This window comes from Giardia intestinalis, chromosome 4, assembly GCF_000002435.2.
Source record: "Giardia intestinalis strain WB C6 chromosome 4, whole genome shotgun sequence".
Lineage (NCBI taxonomy): Eukaryota > Fornicata > Diplomonadida > Hexamitidae > Giardia > Giardia duodenalis.
In genome coordinates this window covers 890,931-907,428 of record NC_051859.1, presented here as the reverse complement: position 1 = coordinate 907,428, position 16,498 = coordinate 890,931, and the positions used below count along the sequence as shown (strand labels likewise).

Here is a 16,498-nt window from a genome sequence, read left to right as displayed (position 1 = left end):
GCTTCAATTAACGAAAGTTAGAGGCCCAAATTAAAATGGACAACGATCTCAATGCTGACCAATATCGCCATTACGAGGCGCGTATGGAGCGGCGCAGACAACTCTACATAGCAGCACAACGTCGCGCAGAGTTGGAGCGGTCTCTTGCCACCCCCTTTGCCCGCACCAAAATGATGGAAGAAGAGCAGAGGAAGGCAATGGACGTCATCGCCCTAAGTACACCAGTTCGCTATGATGTAGATCGGGCCTCTTTTTCCAACGAGGAGCTCCTGCTTTTTCAAGAGCGAATGAACACTCATGATAAAACAATTCGTAAGCAGCACACCTCCAGCGAGAGCAGTGATTAAATGTTTGTGCCAATTAGACATGGAATATTAAAGTTCCATGTAATTATTCCAACCATAAAGTCTAGTCCTAAATTCTCAATGGCGTCGAAGCCGAAACCGAGGTCGAAGCCCACGCAAAAACCCGAAACTGCCACTGAAGACGTGGACGTCGATGAAAATCCTGTCACAGATGGAACAGAAGCAGACCAAGATGGAATTTACTCCACCAACTACGCCTCTGAGGAGATGCGCAAATTTGATAAGCAGCACGGAGACGGCGAGTCTAGCGACTAATGACTCTGGCGCATTCCTTATCTGGCTTCCCGCTACACAGGTCTGGCACGTTGGCACAACCAGACGATCTTAGCTGCTCAGCAACCTCACTTCAGCCTGTCCAGGGCTGTTTGAAGTAAATGCTCCTGTCCTTGATGGGGTAATGGGTGTAAGGAGGAGGGCTTAGGCCTTCACAAAGGTGCCAAGCTCGCAGACAGGGCAACTGGCCTTTAGATATTGATCGCATGCACACGTCTTACAGGCGCTACAAATACAGTGGGGTCCCTTGATGCTTTTGTATGAAACGGCGCAGAGCATGACCGTGTCCTGATCGGCAGCACTGAAGCTCAGTTGCACCACATCCTCATCCTCTAATGCAGCCATCTTCTTTGCCTTGGGTAAGTAGGATTGGCAGACATCCAGAGAACGCGCCTCAGGAAGCTGGCTTAATTGAATGAATCGTTGGGCTAGCTGTTTGCAGTGCGAATACGCGCCGTACCGCTTTGTACCGCTTATAGCCAAGCGCAATGCCAACAGCGCGTGGTTTGTCTTCATATTCTGAAGGGAGAAAAGCACATAAAGTTCGCACACACGCTCCGGAGTAGCAACCTTCTCGGTTGCGCGCCGCTCCAGCTCACAGGATAACGCCAATATATACAGCGTGCTATTGAGCACAAGGGTAGAAAGGTCATCGTGGTCATTTGGCCCTGCAAAGGTGCAGGCTAGAAGAGCTCGTTGTAGGAGCGACCTCAGAGGAGCCAGTGCATCTGCGAATGCACCTGTATCAACCTTTTCCATTATCGAGCTAAATTCTCGCTGCATAGTATCTATCGTGTCTACACTACTCAATGAATCTGAGATGGGAACAACTATAGATAGTCCCTTCATGGGGGTGACCTCTTGCAGCCTCTTGTTATGCGAAGCAAGCTTGTCAATATGAGGCTTTAGAATGGATAGCGACTTCTCTGACAAAATGCCATTGGAGGCAAGGAATTCCTCCTTTTCACTATTGCTGCCAAGAAGAGGATGCTTTGAAACTACGTTGACTCCATGAGAAGGAACTACAATTGCAGAATCGGCAGCTGCCTCAGATGCCTGAGTTGCATCCAGTGGCTCAGATGGTCCCGAAGTCATCTGTACGGAGCCCTTAACCGGCTCAGCCGGCAACACGCAGTCAACGTCGTCATCGTCACTGCCCCATCCTTGGTAGCGCTTTCCTTCAGCTGGAAGTTCATGCTCGGCGGCAGAGGCAATCTCTCGCATAAGAGACTCGTATGTATTAAGTAAAGAGGTGGTGGGGTAGTTTCGCAAGCTTCCCTTGCGTAAGGGCACGGTGATCTTTTTGCCTATAGAAATCGTCTTTGTTGGGGAAACAGGTGGTGCGCTCGCCTGCTCCACGGGAGTGTCTATCCCATTAGCCTCCCCAAATATCTTAGCAGGAATTGAGAGCCCGGCGCGAAGCAGAGTCGAGTGGAACAGGGATTTGTCCCCTACTAATACTGCAGCGTTCAGACATTCTTGAATGCTCGAAGAAGTAGATAGGCGACTATAGTCCAGCTTGCTTAGCGACCCAGATAGCGTAGTATTATATAGAGACAGCAGAAAGCCTAAGAGGTCTATGCGAGCTATTTTTAGAAGGGCGTCCCTGGCGATGAGGCCCTGTCCTTGGGCAAGAGACTCTGCAAAAATACGAAGCCAAATGTGGTAGCTATTGGCAGATTGAGACTTTGTGTCATGACAGACATGGTCCAGAAGACCCAAGTTAAGAGCAAGCTCGTCACGGATCTGTATCTCATCTTTAGGGAGCGCGGCGAGAGCCAAGTCAGGCCTATTCATATCCAGCAAAGTCTTTGAGAGAGACAGCCCCAGGGGAGTGTTCTGTAACCGAGCCAGCATGATCGAGGCGTCGTCCGCTCTGCCAGACGCAACAGCCTGGACCAGTCCTGCAACCCTGGAGTCAAACTCAATGCACTTTAGCCCTTCGTGCCTATCCAAGTAAACAATGACCTGGCCGGATGCAGAGACTATGCAAATAGGCCTATTGAGCGACGTCAGAATCCCAGCAATAGGCTTAGTCACCCTAGATATCTTTTGAGTATGGGCGGCTAGTCGATTTGCTTCCGAAGCAGTTGGTGAGATGAATGGCAACATATAACATATGTGCGTATAGGTGGAGTAGATAAAAGCATTGGCGGTGCGCTGCTCAGACTCCTCCAGTCCACGGCCAATAAGCCCCCATACCCCGCGACTTATCGCAGTATGCGACATTTGAGACGTATTAATAGTAAACGTATCCATATTGATAAGAGCCACGAACTCGTGAGCTACCACTGCGAGATATTGTTGGTCATTAGAGTAGTAAGCGTGCTGAATTAACTGAGGAACAGATAGCGACTTGAGTAGGACAATAGGCTGGTTTGTCGAAAGATTGCTCAAGGTGTAAAGAGATAGCTTCGTTGGAGAGGAAATGATAACTTCAGACTCCGTTCTTCCTGGGAAGACAGAGAGGACTGTGGAAGAAACAGGGTGCATAGTCTTAATTGTCAGCCCCCCTGTACCCACAAAGGCAACAGCGAGAACTAGGCCTTCACTAGACCGTTGTATCCACGCCACGTGTGAGGCAGATAGTCTGGCCACATTGCTAGAGACTTCTATAACATTTTTCGGATCATAGCTGCTTGGAGAGCAGTCTTTCAAGGTTGCGTACGGCACAATGAACCTGTTCTTTCCGTCCCAGTACGAGACTATGAAGGGAAACGGGTTTCCCATAACTATGATATCCACTGGCTCTACCACAACGACAGATGAGCCGAATGCACCGCTCCTGGCAGTTTGTTTGATAAGAGAAGCCTCAACCTTGACAGTTGGCTTTGTGCTAGCATCAGCGACAATGGCTTTCAGATTTGTCGAGATGAGCTTATGAGAATCGATGAAGTAACATGTGTCCCCCTCCACTGTTCCTACTGACTCTTCCAGTTGTGTGGAGAATATGCATAAGCCACCGTCATGTCCTGCGGCCCACATATTGATGGTCGGATGTTCTCGAAGGGACCACCAGCGTAACATCTTATGATCAGATGGGGCGAGGCTTGATACGGTTGCTGTCGGATCCAGGTCGTGCACCGTAATGCTACCTATATAAGCACGATTGGACAATGAGAAGAGACAAAGCCTACCATCGACACCGGCAGTAAGAATGACGTTCCTTACTGATGGTTCAACTACAGAAACGTTACCCGTGTGCTTTTCTATGGTAGAGGAGCAATAAAGAAGAGCATCAGGTCCCAGCAATGAAAGGCCAGTAGAGCTGCCACGAGTCAGATGCCAAAGCTTGCACTTAGTATCGTCAGACCCCGAAAGGAAGTAGTTGCCGGCGTCTGGCATCCATGAGACCCAGTTAACGCCTCTGCCATGGCCTGTGCCTACCACAGAACTACTAATTATGGTATGAGGCAAGGAGAGAGCTTGCATTGCTAGCTGCTGGAATCTGCCTGTAGCCCCCTTCGTTCGAATAGAGCTAATGTCCCACACACGGACGGTGGCATCCATAGACGCAGTAACAATTAGGTCTTCTGTGGGATGCCAGCGGGCGCACATGACCAAGTCGCGGTGACCAACTAGGTCTGCAACTCTTTGGCGACTCTGCCAGTTCCAAATTCGCGCAGTGTTGTCGTCTGATGCAGAGAGAATGTACGGATGGATGTCTGGGTGGAAAAACACGCTGCGAACGTAGTCTGTGTGACCCGTGAAGACATAGAGAAGCTTACGATCGCTCAACGACCAGAGCTTAATCGTCGCATCATCTCCTCCCGTAACAAAGAGTGGTTGAGTTGGGTGAAAGTCGATGCAGCGAACAGGAGAGTTGTGGGCACGGAACTTGTCGATGAGAGCCTTGGTCACATAATCCCAAAGCTCGACAACGCCGTTTTGGCACGAAAAAATAACCCATGGACGCTTTGGGTGAAAAACCACGCACTTGACGCGCTCTGTCTGTAGGTTAAGCTGCGCGTAGACCATCAGGGACTCCCTCCTTTAAAATTATTTTGAATAACCGACTCTCCCAGACTTCAATTGATAATCCTCAACTTGCATGCTATCCGGCTTTGCCTATGTAACTTGTGTTCTTGACGGGCCCATTGACGAGTGGAACGTAACTCATATATTGAATGTCTTTGCGTCCATTGCAGAGACTATTGGCTACGGAGAATTCCCCAGTCACCGTATAGAAATCCATCAAGCGCTTAGGCAGCTAATAGAGGCAGCAAAAGACTCTTCTGGCACCCGGTATTCCCGTACGGCCCTGCTCGTTTTAATGTCATTACTTGGTGTTTTATTGTTAGGTGCACGGTCAGTAATTAGCCCTTTAAATTTGCGAATGGTTGGATTGGAGGATTGCATCTTTATTGACATGATTAAAATAAAAGTACTTTGGTCCAATCCATATGCTCTTGGACTCATTTTTCTCTTACGGTTGCACGCAGCACTTATACACAGACAGGATCATGTCTCGCTTGCTTCTTCTCTGATGTCCTCTCCTGGTCCTACTTGCAGTGAAGGTAGCACTGACGACAGTGACCTGAAATCCATTGTAGATCTGTTATCCGTGATCATTGACCGTGTTGCAGATGTTCACCGGACAGATTCTACTCCAACTCCCGATGATGAGTATTTCACATGGCTAGCTTTTTGCGCGTTTCATAGATATTCTTCACGACTCGCTGAGACTATAAAAAGCTACACATATGCTCAGGACCCAGATTCTTGCTCTGAACTAGCACCTACTTCTGCTTCTTTGCCTACTGAAACTACTCGCATGCAATCCCTCAGTTCTTGTTTTCAAAATCCCCTTTTTTCGCACAAGCTCCTGCCTACTAAGAGTCTCCTATTAATGGCCAGCATGTGTACAGATGCTTCTGATGACCTCCTAAACACAGAGAGTCTTGTCTTCCCAGAAGTCCAATGCCAGGTAGATCAAGACTGCTCTAATCCGCCATCGACTAACGATGCATCGTATGTTATATTTCTTATTGAGTCATACTTTCTTTTATTCCCAGACAAATCTGCCTACATGGCTGATGTACTCTGCTATACTCCTTACCTCCCTCAAAGGTTCATTTCGCCGATCATGGGGCTTTTAGCACCTCCTATTCTAACAGAAATGTCTCTTGACCTTCAGACAACAAATAGAAACCGCTGTATTCTAGGCCTAATTTTCGTCAACGCTGTGCTGGCCCAAACAGTCAGCGCATACCAATATGCAATAACCTCACGCTGTCTCCTCAAGCAGATGAAGTTCTCGTGGATCCGTGCGTATATACCTCTTTCTGTTCTCTCTTCTAACGTCTACTTCTTTGGTGCACGTAGCAAGGTCTTTCAGATAACGATACTGGATGACGACGAATATATAAGTGAAGTACGTCTCTTACTGAACAATCAACCTTACAAGACCGAGTCTCTAAAGAATGGATCTCAGAAGAACAGCATTCGGCGATCCAAAAAACAATGACTGATGGACGTGCTCCACAGCGTTCACGGTCGACCCCATATACGTCGTCCCCGAATTATTCGTGTGGCGGAAGCGTCTATCAGTATGGAATTCATGGACACTCACGCGCCGGAGGAGCCATCTGCAGCCATGGCCGGTCAAATGTGGACTATTTGCATGTCAGAGTGTCAAAGATGATAGGCGCTAGCAGAATATCTGCTAAGCAATCCGACAACCCCTATAGCTTATCCTCGAACTGCTCCATTAGCAGGGGAACGGATTATATCTCGCAACAGAGGCATATAAATACTTACTCCTTAGGTTCGTATAGGTCTCTGCCCGGTCCACCCAAATCTGCGCCCCCGAGGTGCATTAGTAATGGCCCCGGGACAGGTGTGAAGCGGACTTGACGGACTTTTTTGCTGTTGGTGACCGATTTAGCCTAATCTGATCATTGACATCTGAGAATCCGTAGCCGGCGTTCAGTTGACGAGTGTGCCATGTCCGTTAGTAACGAAAAAGCGGCACGGTTTACTTGAACCACGAGATTACCACGAGTGACGGCCACGGGCACCTCTGCGGCCCTTGTGCTCTCCCTTGGGCTTGACATGGGAGTTTGGCCTACCTGGGGAGCCGAACTTCTTGCAGACTGCGCGGCACGAGCGACGGCCCTGTAGAAGGACGCAGTTGTCCCCAGTGGGCTTCTCTGCGAGAAGCTCATCGAAGGACATGCATCTTCCACCCGCCTTTTCTATGCGAGAGCGCGCGGTCGCAGAGAACTTCAGGGCGCAGATGGTCATCCTCGGGATTGTGACAAGGCGCTCGTCGTTAGTGACTGTGGACGCAACTACGGCGATCTTGTCTTCTCTCTTATGCATCAGGTGTGCAAGGCGGCTCACCGAAAGGACGGGCCTGTTTGTCTTGGAAAGACAGAGGCGCTTCGTCAGGACCTTGGTGAAATCCTCTCCCGTGTTCTCGTACACAACTTTGAATGCGTTATGCAGTAGACGGATGTATGGGTTCGGCGATTTCGGCTCCTTACGCTCCACCTTGCGCTTCTTGATCCCCGTCTTTAGATCGATACCCATGCTTCTCGGAGGGTGCTCTTAAATCCAGTGAGATTCCAAATTAAAATTGTTTTTATTTTAACTTGATTGCGGGAAGCACTTACTTTTGGGCATTCTCACCTTCCGAGAAAGAGGACGGATGAAACGCATCAATATCAATTTTACCGATGATCCCAATTATCGTTACAAGATGCCGGTCATGGAGGTCCGCTCCCAGGGTCGTGGCAATGGAGCACAGTTTGTCATCGAAAACTTGAAGGATGTCGCTCTCGCCCTTCATCGGTCCCCAGAGGAAATAACCAAGTTTTTTCAGCTAGGGTTTGGAAACTTCGGGCGCTACAACCCAAGTGAGGGATCCGTGACTTTTACTGGCAGCGCCACCATTGCTGAGGCAAGCAGGGTTCTCAAGGATTACGTGTTCACACATGTCTTATGCCAGGCCTGTTCTAACCCTGAGACATCATACATTCTTAAGGAGAAGGGCCTTTCCATGGTCTGCGCCGCGTGTGGGCAGGCAAGGCCTCTTGCAGCCGACAGGTTCACAAAATACGTTACAAAGGTCATGGAGCAAAAAGTCCGTGCAGAGCAGGGAAAGACAGGGGCATCAGATCGCCCCGATGCCAGCCGTGTAAAGTCTCCTGTCATCCTCTATCCGCGGATTAGGAAGGTTATGAGGTATGACATCGCACCATCTGCAAAGGCCGGAGAGCTACAGGAGATCGCTGATGAAGCGATGAAGAACCGTATACTCCGGGAAGATGAGATTGTTTTCTTCTATATGGCTGCCCTCTTCGACGTGGACAAGCCTGCCCTCAGCTATGTAAAAGAGTGCGTACCCGTTCTGCGAGAAATCCTCACGAAAGACGACGGGCTTAGCATTCTTCATTCACTGGACTGCATTACGAGGAAGTACGAAGAGGAGATGCTGAACTCTAAAACAAACCTTCTGTCTGCTATCTTGTTAGAGCTGTATAGATCCGAGCTCATTGATAAGAACGCCGTCAACGCCTGGATCACTGACGTAACAATTCCAGTGGTTCCAGTTGAGTACCACGAACGCGTTGTAGAGGCTGCGGGGCCTTTCCTAGATTGGCTCGAAAAACAAGGTGACGAGGAGTACGATGAAGAGGAATACGAGGAGGAGAGCGACTAGCCGAGCCGATCTAGCAACCCACGATGCTCAGATTTGGTTGCCGCAAACGCACAGTGTCCCCCGTTGCTTGTAATTTATCACTATGTTCACCTGCGATGAGGCGAGCTCCCTTTTATATAATAGTAAACGTCGGCAGATAAACTTCGATATCTGCTCGGATCGAAAGGGGTCGTCGATGCCGATTATGGTGAGCTGCACGAAGACCTGGCTTTGGGGAAGGAGGCCGACAATGAGGTTTTCTCGGGACGCAGTAACCAGTATGTATGCCTCCGGCTTTCCGGTTGCATCGCATATTGCTTGGGTTGTGCATTTAACAAAGTCCTCCATCTCTACGGCTGGGAACTCATGACTCAGAGTGATGTGTGCGTACGCCATCCAGTTTGATAGGGGGTTCTTTTCTTTTTGCCAAGTTAAAAATGCCAGCTGAGTTACGTCTGTGTGCACAGGCGCGTCAGAGGCCGGCTAGAGCGCGACTGGTTGAGTTCCCAGAGCGATCTGGGTGATTAGCAGTCATACAGTCCTTTACTTAAGCCTACTTCTCGTTACTTGCCTGTCAGTTTATCCTGTGATCCGAATCGCTTCTTTGCTTCTGTGTGAGTGTGGGTAACAGCCTCTCCTGAATGCTCGGCTCATCAATGATGCTCACATCTCTTTTCGCAGGCTCGAGCCAATAATTGTGCGGCGTAAAAGTGTGTCCCGGGATGATTTAAAGAAGACGTATTTGTAGCCACAGTGAGCAAGGCCTGCTGATTGAGTAGTGAGAATACCTCGCAGGCACACGATGTACAGTGCTCTAGAAGCTGAACAAAAGACTGCCTGGATATGGGCCATTGATAGACAGATATGGTGTTGAGCACTACCGCGAGGAGCTCTATTTGACTGAGTGAGTACTTCAATCGTGTCTTGGACTCCTTAGTGAACAGAGTTATAGTGTGCAATAGCTGGAGAAGAGGGTTTTTCCTGGTATGCTCTGTGGTCTTGATAATGTATGAAGTAGTACCGGAGTAAGTATTAGTGTTCGACTTAAACCACTGTCGCCGAAAGCTATCTCGTGTGGCTGTGTAGAGCTTATTCCAGGTTGATTTTCGGCGCCATTTGCCGACATTAGGATATGAAATGGGCCAGTCTGTGTTGTGGGGGTGAGTCTGACCTTCTCGGCTGACCCTGGTAATTACAGGAAAGTCTATTGCAATACTGCTGTAGGGTCCGTTGCTCAGTTGGTTGAGAAGACGATTGATGAAAAGGTCAACGTCTGCCTGCCACTGCTCTGCCGAAAGAATCTCTAGGGTTGAAAAGTATGGCTTGCGTGAACGCTGGTCGAAGTCTCCGTCACAGAAGAGATTGGTAGTTCCTAATTTAACACTGCGTGTGTCTTCGCTGACAGATTGTAATTGACAGATGCTACCTCCGAAATTAAGATCAACTGGTGCGGCGTCCAAATTACTCGGAGCAAGAATATTTGTCAGTAGTGGTGGGAGCGCAGGAAGCTGAACTCCTGTCATTTCGTATATCTTCTTCGTTGTTGCTGGAGCTGCTAGAAGCAAAAGGTGAACTTGCTGAATTGGAAGGCTTGCTAAAAATACGGCACAGTAGGCCTTGTTCGTTGCCCATAACCAGGAGAGGACTCTCAAGAGGCTTTTCGATTGAAGCATGACGCGTAAACGAACAGTTTTAGGGATAAATTTTACCAGATAGAGCTCAAATACTTTCATGCCAACTATACTACTAGACAATGGGTCTCACACCCTCAAGATGGGGCTAGCTGGAGAGCCTCCACGAATTTTCCCTAACTATGCCCTCCGTATCGGTGATTCAAATATCCCTCTGTACGGGAGCTATCTCCACGGACTTCCACTCATTACAGAGGGATATAAGACGTCTGTGTGTAAAGCTGGTGAAATATATGAGTGGAGCCTGGAAGGTTCTATTTGGAGAGACGCTCTTCTGCAATTATATCAAGACTCGGATTGCAAGCTGTCCAATTGTTTACACAGCCTTGTTCCTGCTTGTTCTGATCTCGATCTGATCACAACGACGTCTATCGATGCACACCCAGCCGCACGGAGGCAGCTCTTGGAATATTGCTTCGAGACTATGCAGTTTGCTTCTGTGGTTGCACAGCCCCCACAAGCTTACCTAACCAGGCATCCCCTACTCGCCAATGCCACTACTGGAATCATGCTGGACATGGGGTACGCGGGGGTGTACACCACTGCCTTTTTGTACACCAATCCAATCTTGTACAGTCACACCTTCGTAGATTGCGGGGGCAGTCTATTAGATAATTTATTTACTGAACTGTTACAGGAGACAATAGATCCAGGGTTTCTGGTTGACATCAGAAAGCGCTGCTTGCTGGTAGAGTCTTTGCGAAATTGCTTCTTCGATGCAGCTGGAAACTCACAGATCGAAATTACGTTTTGCCCCGAGAAGAAGAACTACTCTGTCAAGCCCATTCTAGATTCACTGCCAGCACCGGGCGGCGATGAAGACAGATACGTCCTAGATATCAGAAACACTGAAGATGTCATGCAGAACATACTAGAGCAAATCGTAGCCCATATCCCTAACGTAATTACCACATGCATCCAAAGCCTGCCAACTGAGTTACAAGCCCTTTCACAAGCGAACGTTTTTCTATGTGGAGGACTAGCCAAGATTTCACCACTGACAGAAATATTGAAAGATGCCTTATTGACGAATACTACTGTTGACAATGTAGTCGTACTACCCAATCCGCAAACATCTGTCTACGATGGAATGCAAGCTTATGCTGAAACTACAGAGTACTTCCGTTCTAGAATAACGAGACAACTATATGAAGAATATGGATGTGCTGGACTGGAACACAACTGATTAAAAGGATTAGAATAACCGTGGAAGATTCTGCTTGCTATTTTTGGCTTTGCTGGCACGAGCGGTGTCCTTTAGTACAGGAAGGGGACACCGGATACTCTGAATAAGGGCCTCCGAGTCGCAATCCTCAGTTCCAGACACGCTCCACTGGCGGTGTCTCTGCCTTTGTCTCATAGTTGTGGCAAGAAAGTATTGAGAGTCCTCACACATGGCGTTTGCATCGCATGAATGGGCCATTGAGGTAGTGATAGATTCAGAAGCCTCTGGGGACAGATAAATGCCCTCCTGCAGGGACCTTTCCGGGGAAACACTTCTTGTTTGCGTGAAGCGACGAGAGGTCTTTGTATTCAGGGCGGGGAGTGAGAGGTCCTTGGGCTGATGATGTACCGCTGGTAGCTGTCGTATAGCAGACGTTCCCAGGCTTAATCGGACAGCATTCTCGTGCCGAATTTTCGTTTCCTTGTTGATAGACTGGGAAAGAAGACTCGTGACGGCAAGGCTGCTCTTTTGGCCGTCCCTAAGGAATTTCCCGGAATATACGTAGTGCCTTGGAAGCAAGGGATCCTGCTCTGACAAGGCCAAGCCCCCCAGCACGGGGAGAGCTGGCGGTGGAGCACAGAGGTGCTTGTATATTTGTATGTCTCTGTTTTTAAATCACTGTTTTTCAAAGATATAACTTTTCAAAGATATAACCGGAGCATGGACGGGATTCAGCATGCATCCGACAACGTCATCCGTGCATCCGACGCATCCTGCATTGAGGAAAAGCTTGAGATTCATGGGCTAGATCTTAACAAGCCCGAAAATCAAAGCCTTGATGCTATCCTGAGCAACTACGCTAGAATAGGATTTTCGTCAACGGGGTTTTCTAAGCTCTGTACTGAAGTCAACAGAATGTACTCATGGCGTCTGAGCGATGATCCCTATGATCCTAATCGAAGTTATCCCGAGTGTCCTATTGCGCGCTCCAAGATACGCTGCAAAGTCTTCTTGGGGTATACGTCAAACTTGGTTTCTTCGGGCCTTCGTGAGTACATTCGCTTTCTAGTGCAGCACTCCTTGGTGGACGTGATAGTCACATCTGCAGGAGGGGTTGAGGAGGACATCATTAAGTGTCTTGCGCCGACTTATCTAGGGGACTGGAAAACTGATGGGGCAATGCTCCGAAAGAACTCCATTAACCGAATCGGGAATCTCCTAGTACCCAATGACAACTATTGCCTCTTTGAAGACTGGATTATCCCCATCTTCGATGAGTGCGTGGAGCAGCAGCGTAAGGGATATCACTGGACGCCGTCGCGACTTATCTGGAAACTCGGAAAGCGGATCAATGATGAACGTTCCATTGCATACTGGGCATACAGGAATAAGATCCCTATATTCTGTCCTGCCATAACGGACGGTAGTCTCGGGGACATGCTCTTCTTCCACTCCTATAAAAACCCTGGACTGATCATAGATGTAGTCGGGGACATTCGTGCAATGAATATGCAGGCCATCAACTCTCCAAAGAATGGCTGCATAATTTTGGGAAGTGGAACCATCAAGCACCACATACTTAACGCAAATCTGTTTGCAGGCGACGGTGCCGACTTTGCTGTGTACATAAACACGGCACAGGAATACGACGGCTCTGATGCTGGAGCAACGTGTGATGAGGCAGTCAGCTGGGGAAAGATTTCTCCGACAGCCAGGCCTGTAAAGCTCTGCGCGGATGCTACTCTCGTCTTTCCTCTTCTACTCCACGAGACCATTTTGAAGAAATACAAGGAAGATCCAGAATATTGGGACTCAAAGAAGGGAGGAGATCCCCATGAGTGCTATTGGACTCAAATGGAGAATGAAGTACGCGAGTCAAAGAGGTCATAATGCCTGGCTCCATTCACTACCCAAAGTCTCGTCTCTGTAAACTAATTTGTGTTCTCTTAGTAGGTTTGCTCATAGGGCGTTTGTAGTCTGTAACCAAAAATATCAACAGTAAAGAGGTATAGCAATCAGTACTAGTTATATCTATGAGAGATTTGAATTGTAACATACTGGCTCTAATTATTTAGATATCATCCACAAATGTAGTAGGAGCTACTTGCCTTATGAAGATGTAGTCCAGGCATGGTGAGTTTATCCCCAGTTCTGCACTATCGCGGCTAACCCGCTTATGCTCCCGCATATGTTCTGGGGCATTAGCGACGTTGCCCAGTACATCGACGTCCTCTTTGCCGGGAACATTTATTCAGGCAACGACAACTATATGTACTGGAGCGGAATTGTCCCCAATTCTTATGTAACCATATCGCAGTATCCTCCGAGCGCCGCGTCTCGGTGGGTTCTCAACTCGTTCCTCCCTGATGTCAGAGGAACCGAGTCGTTTGTCATTGTCTTCGCCCTGGGGACCTTCCTCATCCTCCTCCTCGTCACAATCAGCCTCCACTGCTGCGAGCTGAAGCGCGACAAGCAGCTAGAAAGACAGTACTCCCACAGTCTCTACCGATCAGAGCTTTAGCGCTCTGTACCGACATCAGTCGGCCTTGCAATTTCAATCCCTATGAGCAGATCGCTTAGTTCACTTGAAGGGAATTCGAGAGTATAGAAATAGACATAGGGACACAGTGCCACTGAAGACCGGGCTACTCCTGATCTACCTTGAGGGTCTCCTCAGGCACGTCAACCTCTGACGGGTCGTTGGTTGGCTCTGCAGTGAGGGCGTCTGGCTGAGTAAGGGCGGTGGCCTTGGTGCGGTCGTACAGCTTCTTGACGGCGGCGCAAGGGCAGCACTTGAGCACGCTGATGGCAACCGTGACCAGGATACCCACGGTAACCGTCAGGGCAAGGGGCCAAACTGTCCAGCCAATATCGTAATCCATTGCGACAGTGAACGTGCACGTGGGCGACTCTGCAGTAGTGCTACCGTCTGACTTTAAGGTGACGCCACTCACTATATTGCCATAGTTCTTCTCGAGTACGTCTTTAAGAGAAGAGACAGTCATGGTGGTAACAGTAGTTGTTGATGAACTTGTCGATAGGTTCGATAGTTTAACAGTTGCCATGAGGCGCTCGGCGGGGGGAGGGCCTGTGGGCACTCCATTGAGCTTGGGCCAGTGTCGCCTAACCTTCTCTGTGACAAGATCGGCCCACGGCTTTGTTTCTGAGGTGGTAAACTTGCTGTTGACGAAGTTGAAGTCCATTAGGCAGCTGGCACCTTCTCCGCTTGTGCATGTGAATTTCTGGCCCGACTGCGTGTATACAAAGCTTGAGGCCTTTCCGCCGAAGACCGTGCTGGAAAATGCAGTGATAGCGTAGCTCTTGCTGTCTCCGGTTTCTGTGGTAATGGATGCGCCAGGAGGATTGGCCAGTTCGATTCCGAAGTGGCTCGTGTCATCGAATCCGGCCTTTAGTATGTTGATCGAGTGCTTGCTTACCTTGACCGAGAATGTCAGGAGAACCGTCCGGGCACCGTTTGTCGTGGAGGTGCACGAGCCAGTGTATACCGTGTTGTAGCCTACCCGCTCACGGGGCTTGTGTGCTGGAAACGCCCCTGCCAGCAGGGCCTGGAGGAGGATGAGAGCAAAGACCCCGGCCATTTGTTAATATTTGCGTCTAATTTACACCGTCCAAATCCGGCTCGGCAATGATGCCCTCGATGACCGTCAGCAGCGAGTCGGCCAGATAGCAGCGGTCTCCCAGCGACTCCACAATGCTCAAGTGTAGCTCCCGTAGAAGGGGATAGGCTCCCAGGTCCTGCAGGCTTTTCTTTCCGTGATCGGTGTGGCAATACAGGAGCAAGCAATCGCTAAGGTTGGCACGCGTCTCCTCGCTGGGAAACCTAAGCGACGAAAGGCTGGCCATGTGCGTCTGAACCCTCTCTGGCAGGGCAGCATGCTCTTCTGGAGTCAGCCCGGCTCCACGTGGCTCCGCTTTGGTCTCAAGGCTTCTCTCGCAAACAAGAGCTAGCAAGATGTGCTCTACCAACGGCTCAAGCATCTCGGCGGTCTGAGTCTGGTTCTCTGCTTGATCGGACCCAGTAGCGGACTGGTCAGCAGGTCGGAGCATCAAAAACATGTTGTGGAGGAGCTGGCTGTACTGAAAGGATATCCCTGGATAATCAGCGGCGGTATCAACAATGTGAGCTCCAACAAGGTTCGCCGCAAGAGAGTCGACAAAGAGGTGCGCGACGGATGGCGCGTCCCCTGCGGCTGTGGCAATGTTGATCAGCAGGTAGAGCGATCGCTGAATGAGCGGAGCAGTGCCAGCCGTTGCTTTGGTGAACGATATGTTAAACATGAGCCCTGCAGCATTTGGCAAGCTAGGAGACGTCAGCAGAGTCCTAGTTATCCCCAGACATCGAGTAAAATTTATCAGAATGGCAGCAAACACCGTGTGGATTCTATTCTCCGGTGCCAGACGCAGGAGGGCCATTAGAAGGTACTCTAAAAGAGGAGATAAAGACGGAGAGGCGGCGAGGGTGTCTAGAAACTCCTGGGCTCTGCTTGCCGCCAGAAAGACTTGCTGCGAGAGGAGAACCTCCGTGAGCTCCTCCTCCCGCTCTGGCGTGGACCTGGCCTTTGCAGACAGGGCATCGATGACAGCAGGGGACGACAGGGCGGAGATTACGTCAGGGTCATCCGAGGCCCGTACCAGCGTCGTGAGCGTCTCTGCAGTTAACGACGGCGGCGTCCTTTTCAGCGCAGAAAGACAGGGATCCATGTTCAGGGAAATGTCCTCAGTTGCCGGGGGCTGGCTCTTTGCCCACAACAGTGGGGGATTTTTTGCTACCCCCAACCTGGGGTGTAAAGCAGCCGGACTTCACCGTGCACAGAATAGAGCCTATCTTGGCTGGGACTACTTCCGAGTCCACACCGGTGGCTTTCTGCCGTACAACACACCACATCATTGGAACAAGAAGGCGTTGTGACTGAGGGGCTCTGGGCGGCTTATCCAATGAAGGGGCGGCTTCCAAGCTCACTGGCGGGATATACCTACGCTAGTGCACATTGTAGGCTACGCCAATGGAGCAGAGCTACGACTCCGTCTGAACGGCCGCACATCCCGCTGTGCACCCCTGGATTAGCACTCGTGGCTACACGTACTGAACAGAACATCCCCGCCAGCTCGCCTGTTCTGCTGATACTGTCAGGATCACCGATTCCTCCAACGTCCCAGTAAGCCGGCCATCCGATACCGGCTAGAACACACTCAGAAGCGCTACAGTATCGCCAATCCAATGTGTATTGGCTACAATGATGGGGGCTGAAACGAGGGACCCCAAGTAACAAGTGTTACAGCAAGACAACGGTGTAATTCAAGTCATTCACTGTAGAAAGACACCGAATACGATGCTTAA

General features: G+C 49.7%; 14 protein-coding genes across 14 annotated transcripts; 8 read left to right on the top strand and 6 right to left on the bottom strand.

Moving 5' to 3' along the window:
• Positions 1-35: 35 nt before the first annotated feature.
• Positions 36-347, top strand: GL50803_0011956 (uncharacterized protein; the record flags this gene model as incomplete). The annotated part of the gene is made up of 1 exon (XM_001709642.1): positions 36-347. One exon carries the CDS (start codon positions 36-38, stop codon positions 345-347), a length of 312 nt encoding a protein of 103 aa, XP_001709694.1.
• Positions 348-620, top strand: GL50803_0011955 (uncharacterized protein; the record flags this gene model as incomplete). Its single annotated transcript, XM_001709641.1, has 1 exon — positions 348-620. One exon carries the CDS (start codon positions 348-350, stop codon positions 618-620), a length of 273 nt encoding a protein of 90 aa, XP_001709693.1.
• Positions 621-782: 162 nt separating this feature from the next.
• GL50803_0011953 (Coatomer alpha subunit) lies at positions 783-4,616 on the bottom strand (the record flags this gene model as incomplete). The annotated part of the gene is made up of 1 exon (XM_001709640.1): positions 783-4,616. One exon carries the CDS (start codon positions 4,614-4,616, stop codon positions 783-785), a length of 3,834 nt encoding a protein of 1,277 aa, XP_001709692.1.
• Positions 4,617-4,689: 73 nt separating this feature from the next.
• On the top strand, positions 4,690-6,105 carry GL50803_0011952 (uncharacterized protein; the record flags this gene model as incomplete). The annotated part of the gene is made up of 1 exon (XM_038045697.1): positions 4,690-6,105. One exon carries the CDS (start codon positions 4,690-4,692, stop codon positions 6,103-6,105), a length of 1,416 nt encoding a protein of 471 aa, XP_037901958.1.
• GL50803_0011951 (uncharacterized protein) lies at positions 6,102-6,494 on the top strand (the record flags this gene model as incomplete). Its single annotated transcript, XM_038045696.1, has 1 exon — positions 6,102-6,494. One exon carries the CDS (start codon positions 6,102-6,104, stop codon positions 6,492-6,494), a length of 393 nt encoding a protein of 130 aa, XP_037901957.1.
• A 138-nt stretch (positions 6,495-6,632) lies between these two features.
• GL50803_0011950 (Ribosomal protein L18) lies at positions 6,633-7,172 on the bottom strand (the record flags this gene model as incomplete). The annotated part of the gene is made up of 1 exon (XM_001709639.1): positions 6,633-7,172. One exon carries the CDS (start codon positions 7,170-7,172, stop codon positions 6,633-6,635), a length of 540 nt encoding a protein of 179 aa, XP_001709691.1.
• Positions 7,173-7,290: 118 nt separating this feature from the next.
• On the top strand, positions 7,291-8,304 carry GL50803_0015538 (Eukaryotic translation initiation factor 5; the record flags this gene model as incomplete). Its single annotated transcript, XM_001709637.1, has 1 exon — positions 7,291-8,304. One exon carries the CDS (start codon positions 7,291-7,293, stop codon positions 8,302-8,304), a length of 1,014 nt encoding a protein of 337 aa, XP_001709689.1.
• Positions 8,305-8,331: 27 nt separating this feature from the next.
• Positions 8,332-8,679, bottom strand: GL50803_0029708 (uncharacterized protein; the record flags this gene model as incomplete). Its single annotated transcript, XM_001709636.1, has 1 exon — positions 8,332-8,679. The coding sequence occupies one exon, from the start codon at positions 8,677-8,679 to the stop codon at positions 8,332-8,334; it is 348 nt and encodes a 115-aa protein (XP_001709688.1).
• Positions 8,680-8,936: 257 nt separating this feature from the next.
• Positions 8,937-9,956, bottom strand: GL50803_0015537 (uncharacterized protein; the record flags this gene model as incomplete). Its single annotated transcript, XM_001709635.2, has 1 exon — positions 8,937-9,956. The coding sequence occupies one exon, from the start codon at positions 9,954-9,956 to the stop codon at positions 8,937-8,939; it is 1,020 nt and encodes a 339-aa protein (XP_001709687.2).
• A 58-nt stretch (positions 9,957-10,014) lies between these two features.
• On the top strand, positions 10,015-11,160 carry GL50803_0017591 (actin; the record flags this gene model as incomplete). Its single annotated transcript, XM_038045939.1, has 1 exon — positions 10,015-11,160. One exon carries the CDS (start codon positions 10,015-10,017, stop codon positions 11,158-11,160), a length of 1,146 nt encoding a protein of 381 aa, XP_037901956.1.
• Positions 11,161-11,859: 699 nt separating this feature from the next.
• GL50803_0015535 (putative Deoxyhypusine synthase) lies at positions 11,860-13,029 on the top strand (the record flags this gene model as incomplete). The annotated part of the gene is made up of 1 exon (XM_001709634.1): positions 11,860-13,029. The coding sequence occupies one exon, from the start codon at positions 11,860-11,862 to the stop codon at positions 13,027-13,029; it is 1,170 nt and encodes a 389-aa protein (XP_001709686.1).
• A 286-nt stretch (positions 13,030-13,315) lies between these two features.
• GL50803_0011940 (uncharacterized protein) lies at positions 13,316-13,660 on the top strand (the record flags this gene model as incomplete). The annotated part of the gene is made up of 1 exon (XM_001709633.1): positions 13,316-13,660. The coding sequence occupies one exon, from the start codon at positions 13,316-13,318 to the stop codon at positions 13,658-13,660; it is 345 nt and encodes a 114-aa protein (XP_001709685.1).
• A 124-nt stretch (positions 13,661-13,784) lies between these two features.
• Positions 13,785-14,738, bottom strand: GL50803_0087519 (uncharacterized protein; the record flags this gene model as incomplete). Its single annotated transcript, XM_001709632.2, has 1 exon — positions 13,785-14,738. One exon carries the CDS (start codon positions 14,736-14,738, stop codon positions 13,785-13,787), a length of 954 nt encoding a protein of 317 aa, XP_001709684.2.
• A 16-nt stretch (positions 14,739-14,754) lies between these two features.
• Positions 14,755-15,861, bottom strand: GL50803_0040283 (uncharacterized protein; the record flags this gene model as incomplete). Its single annotated transcript, XM_001709631.2, has 1 exon — positions 14,755-15,861. The coding sequence occupies one exon, from the start codon at positions 15,859-15,861 to the stop codon at positions 14,755-14,757; it is 1,107 nt and encodes a 368-aa protein (XP_001709683.2).
• Positions 15,862-16,498: the final 637 nt, after the last annotated feature.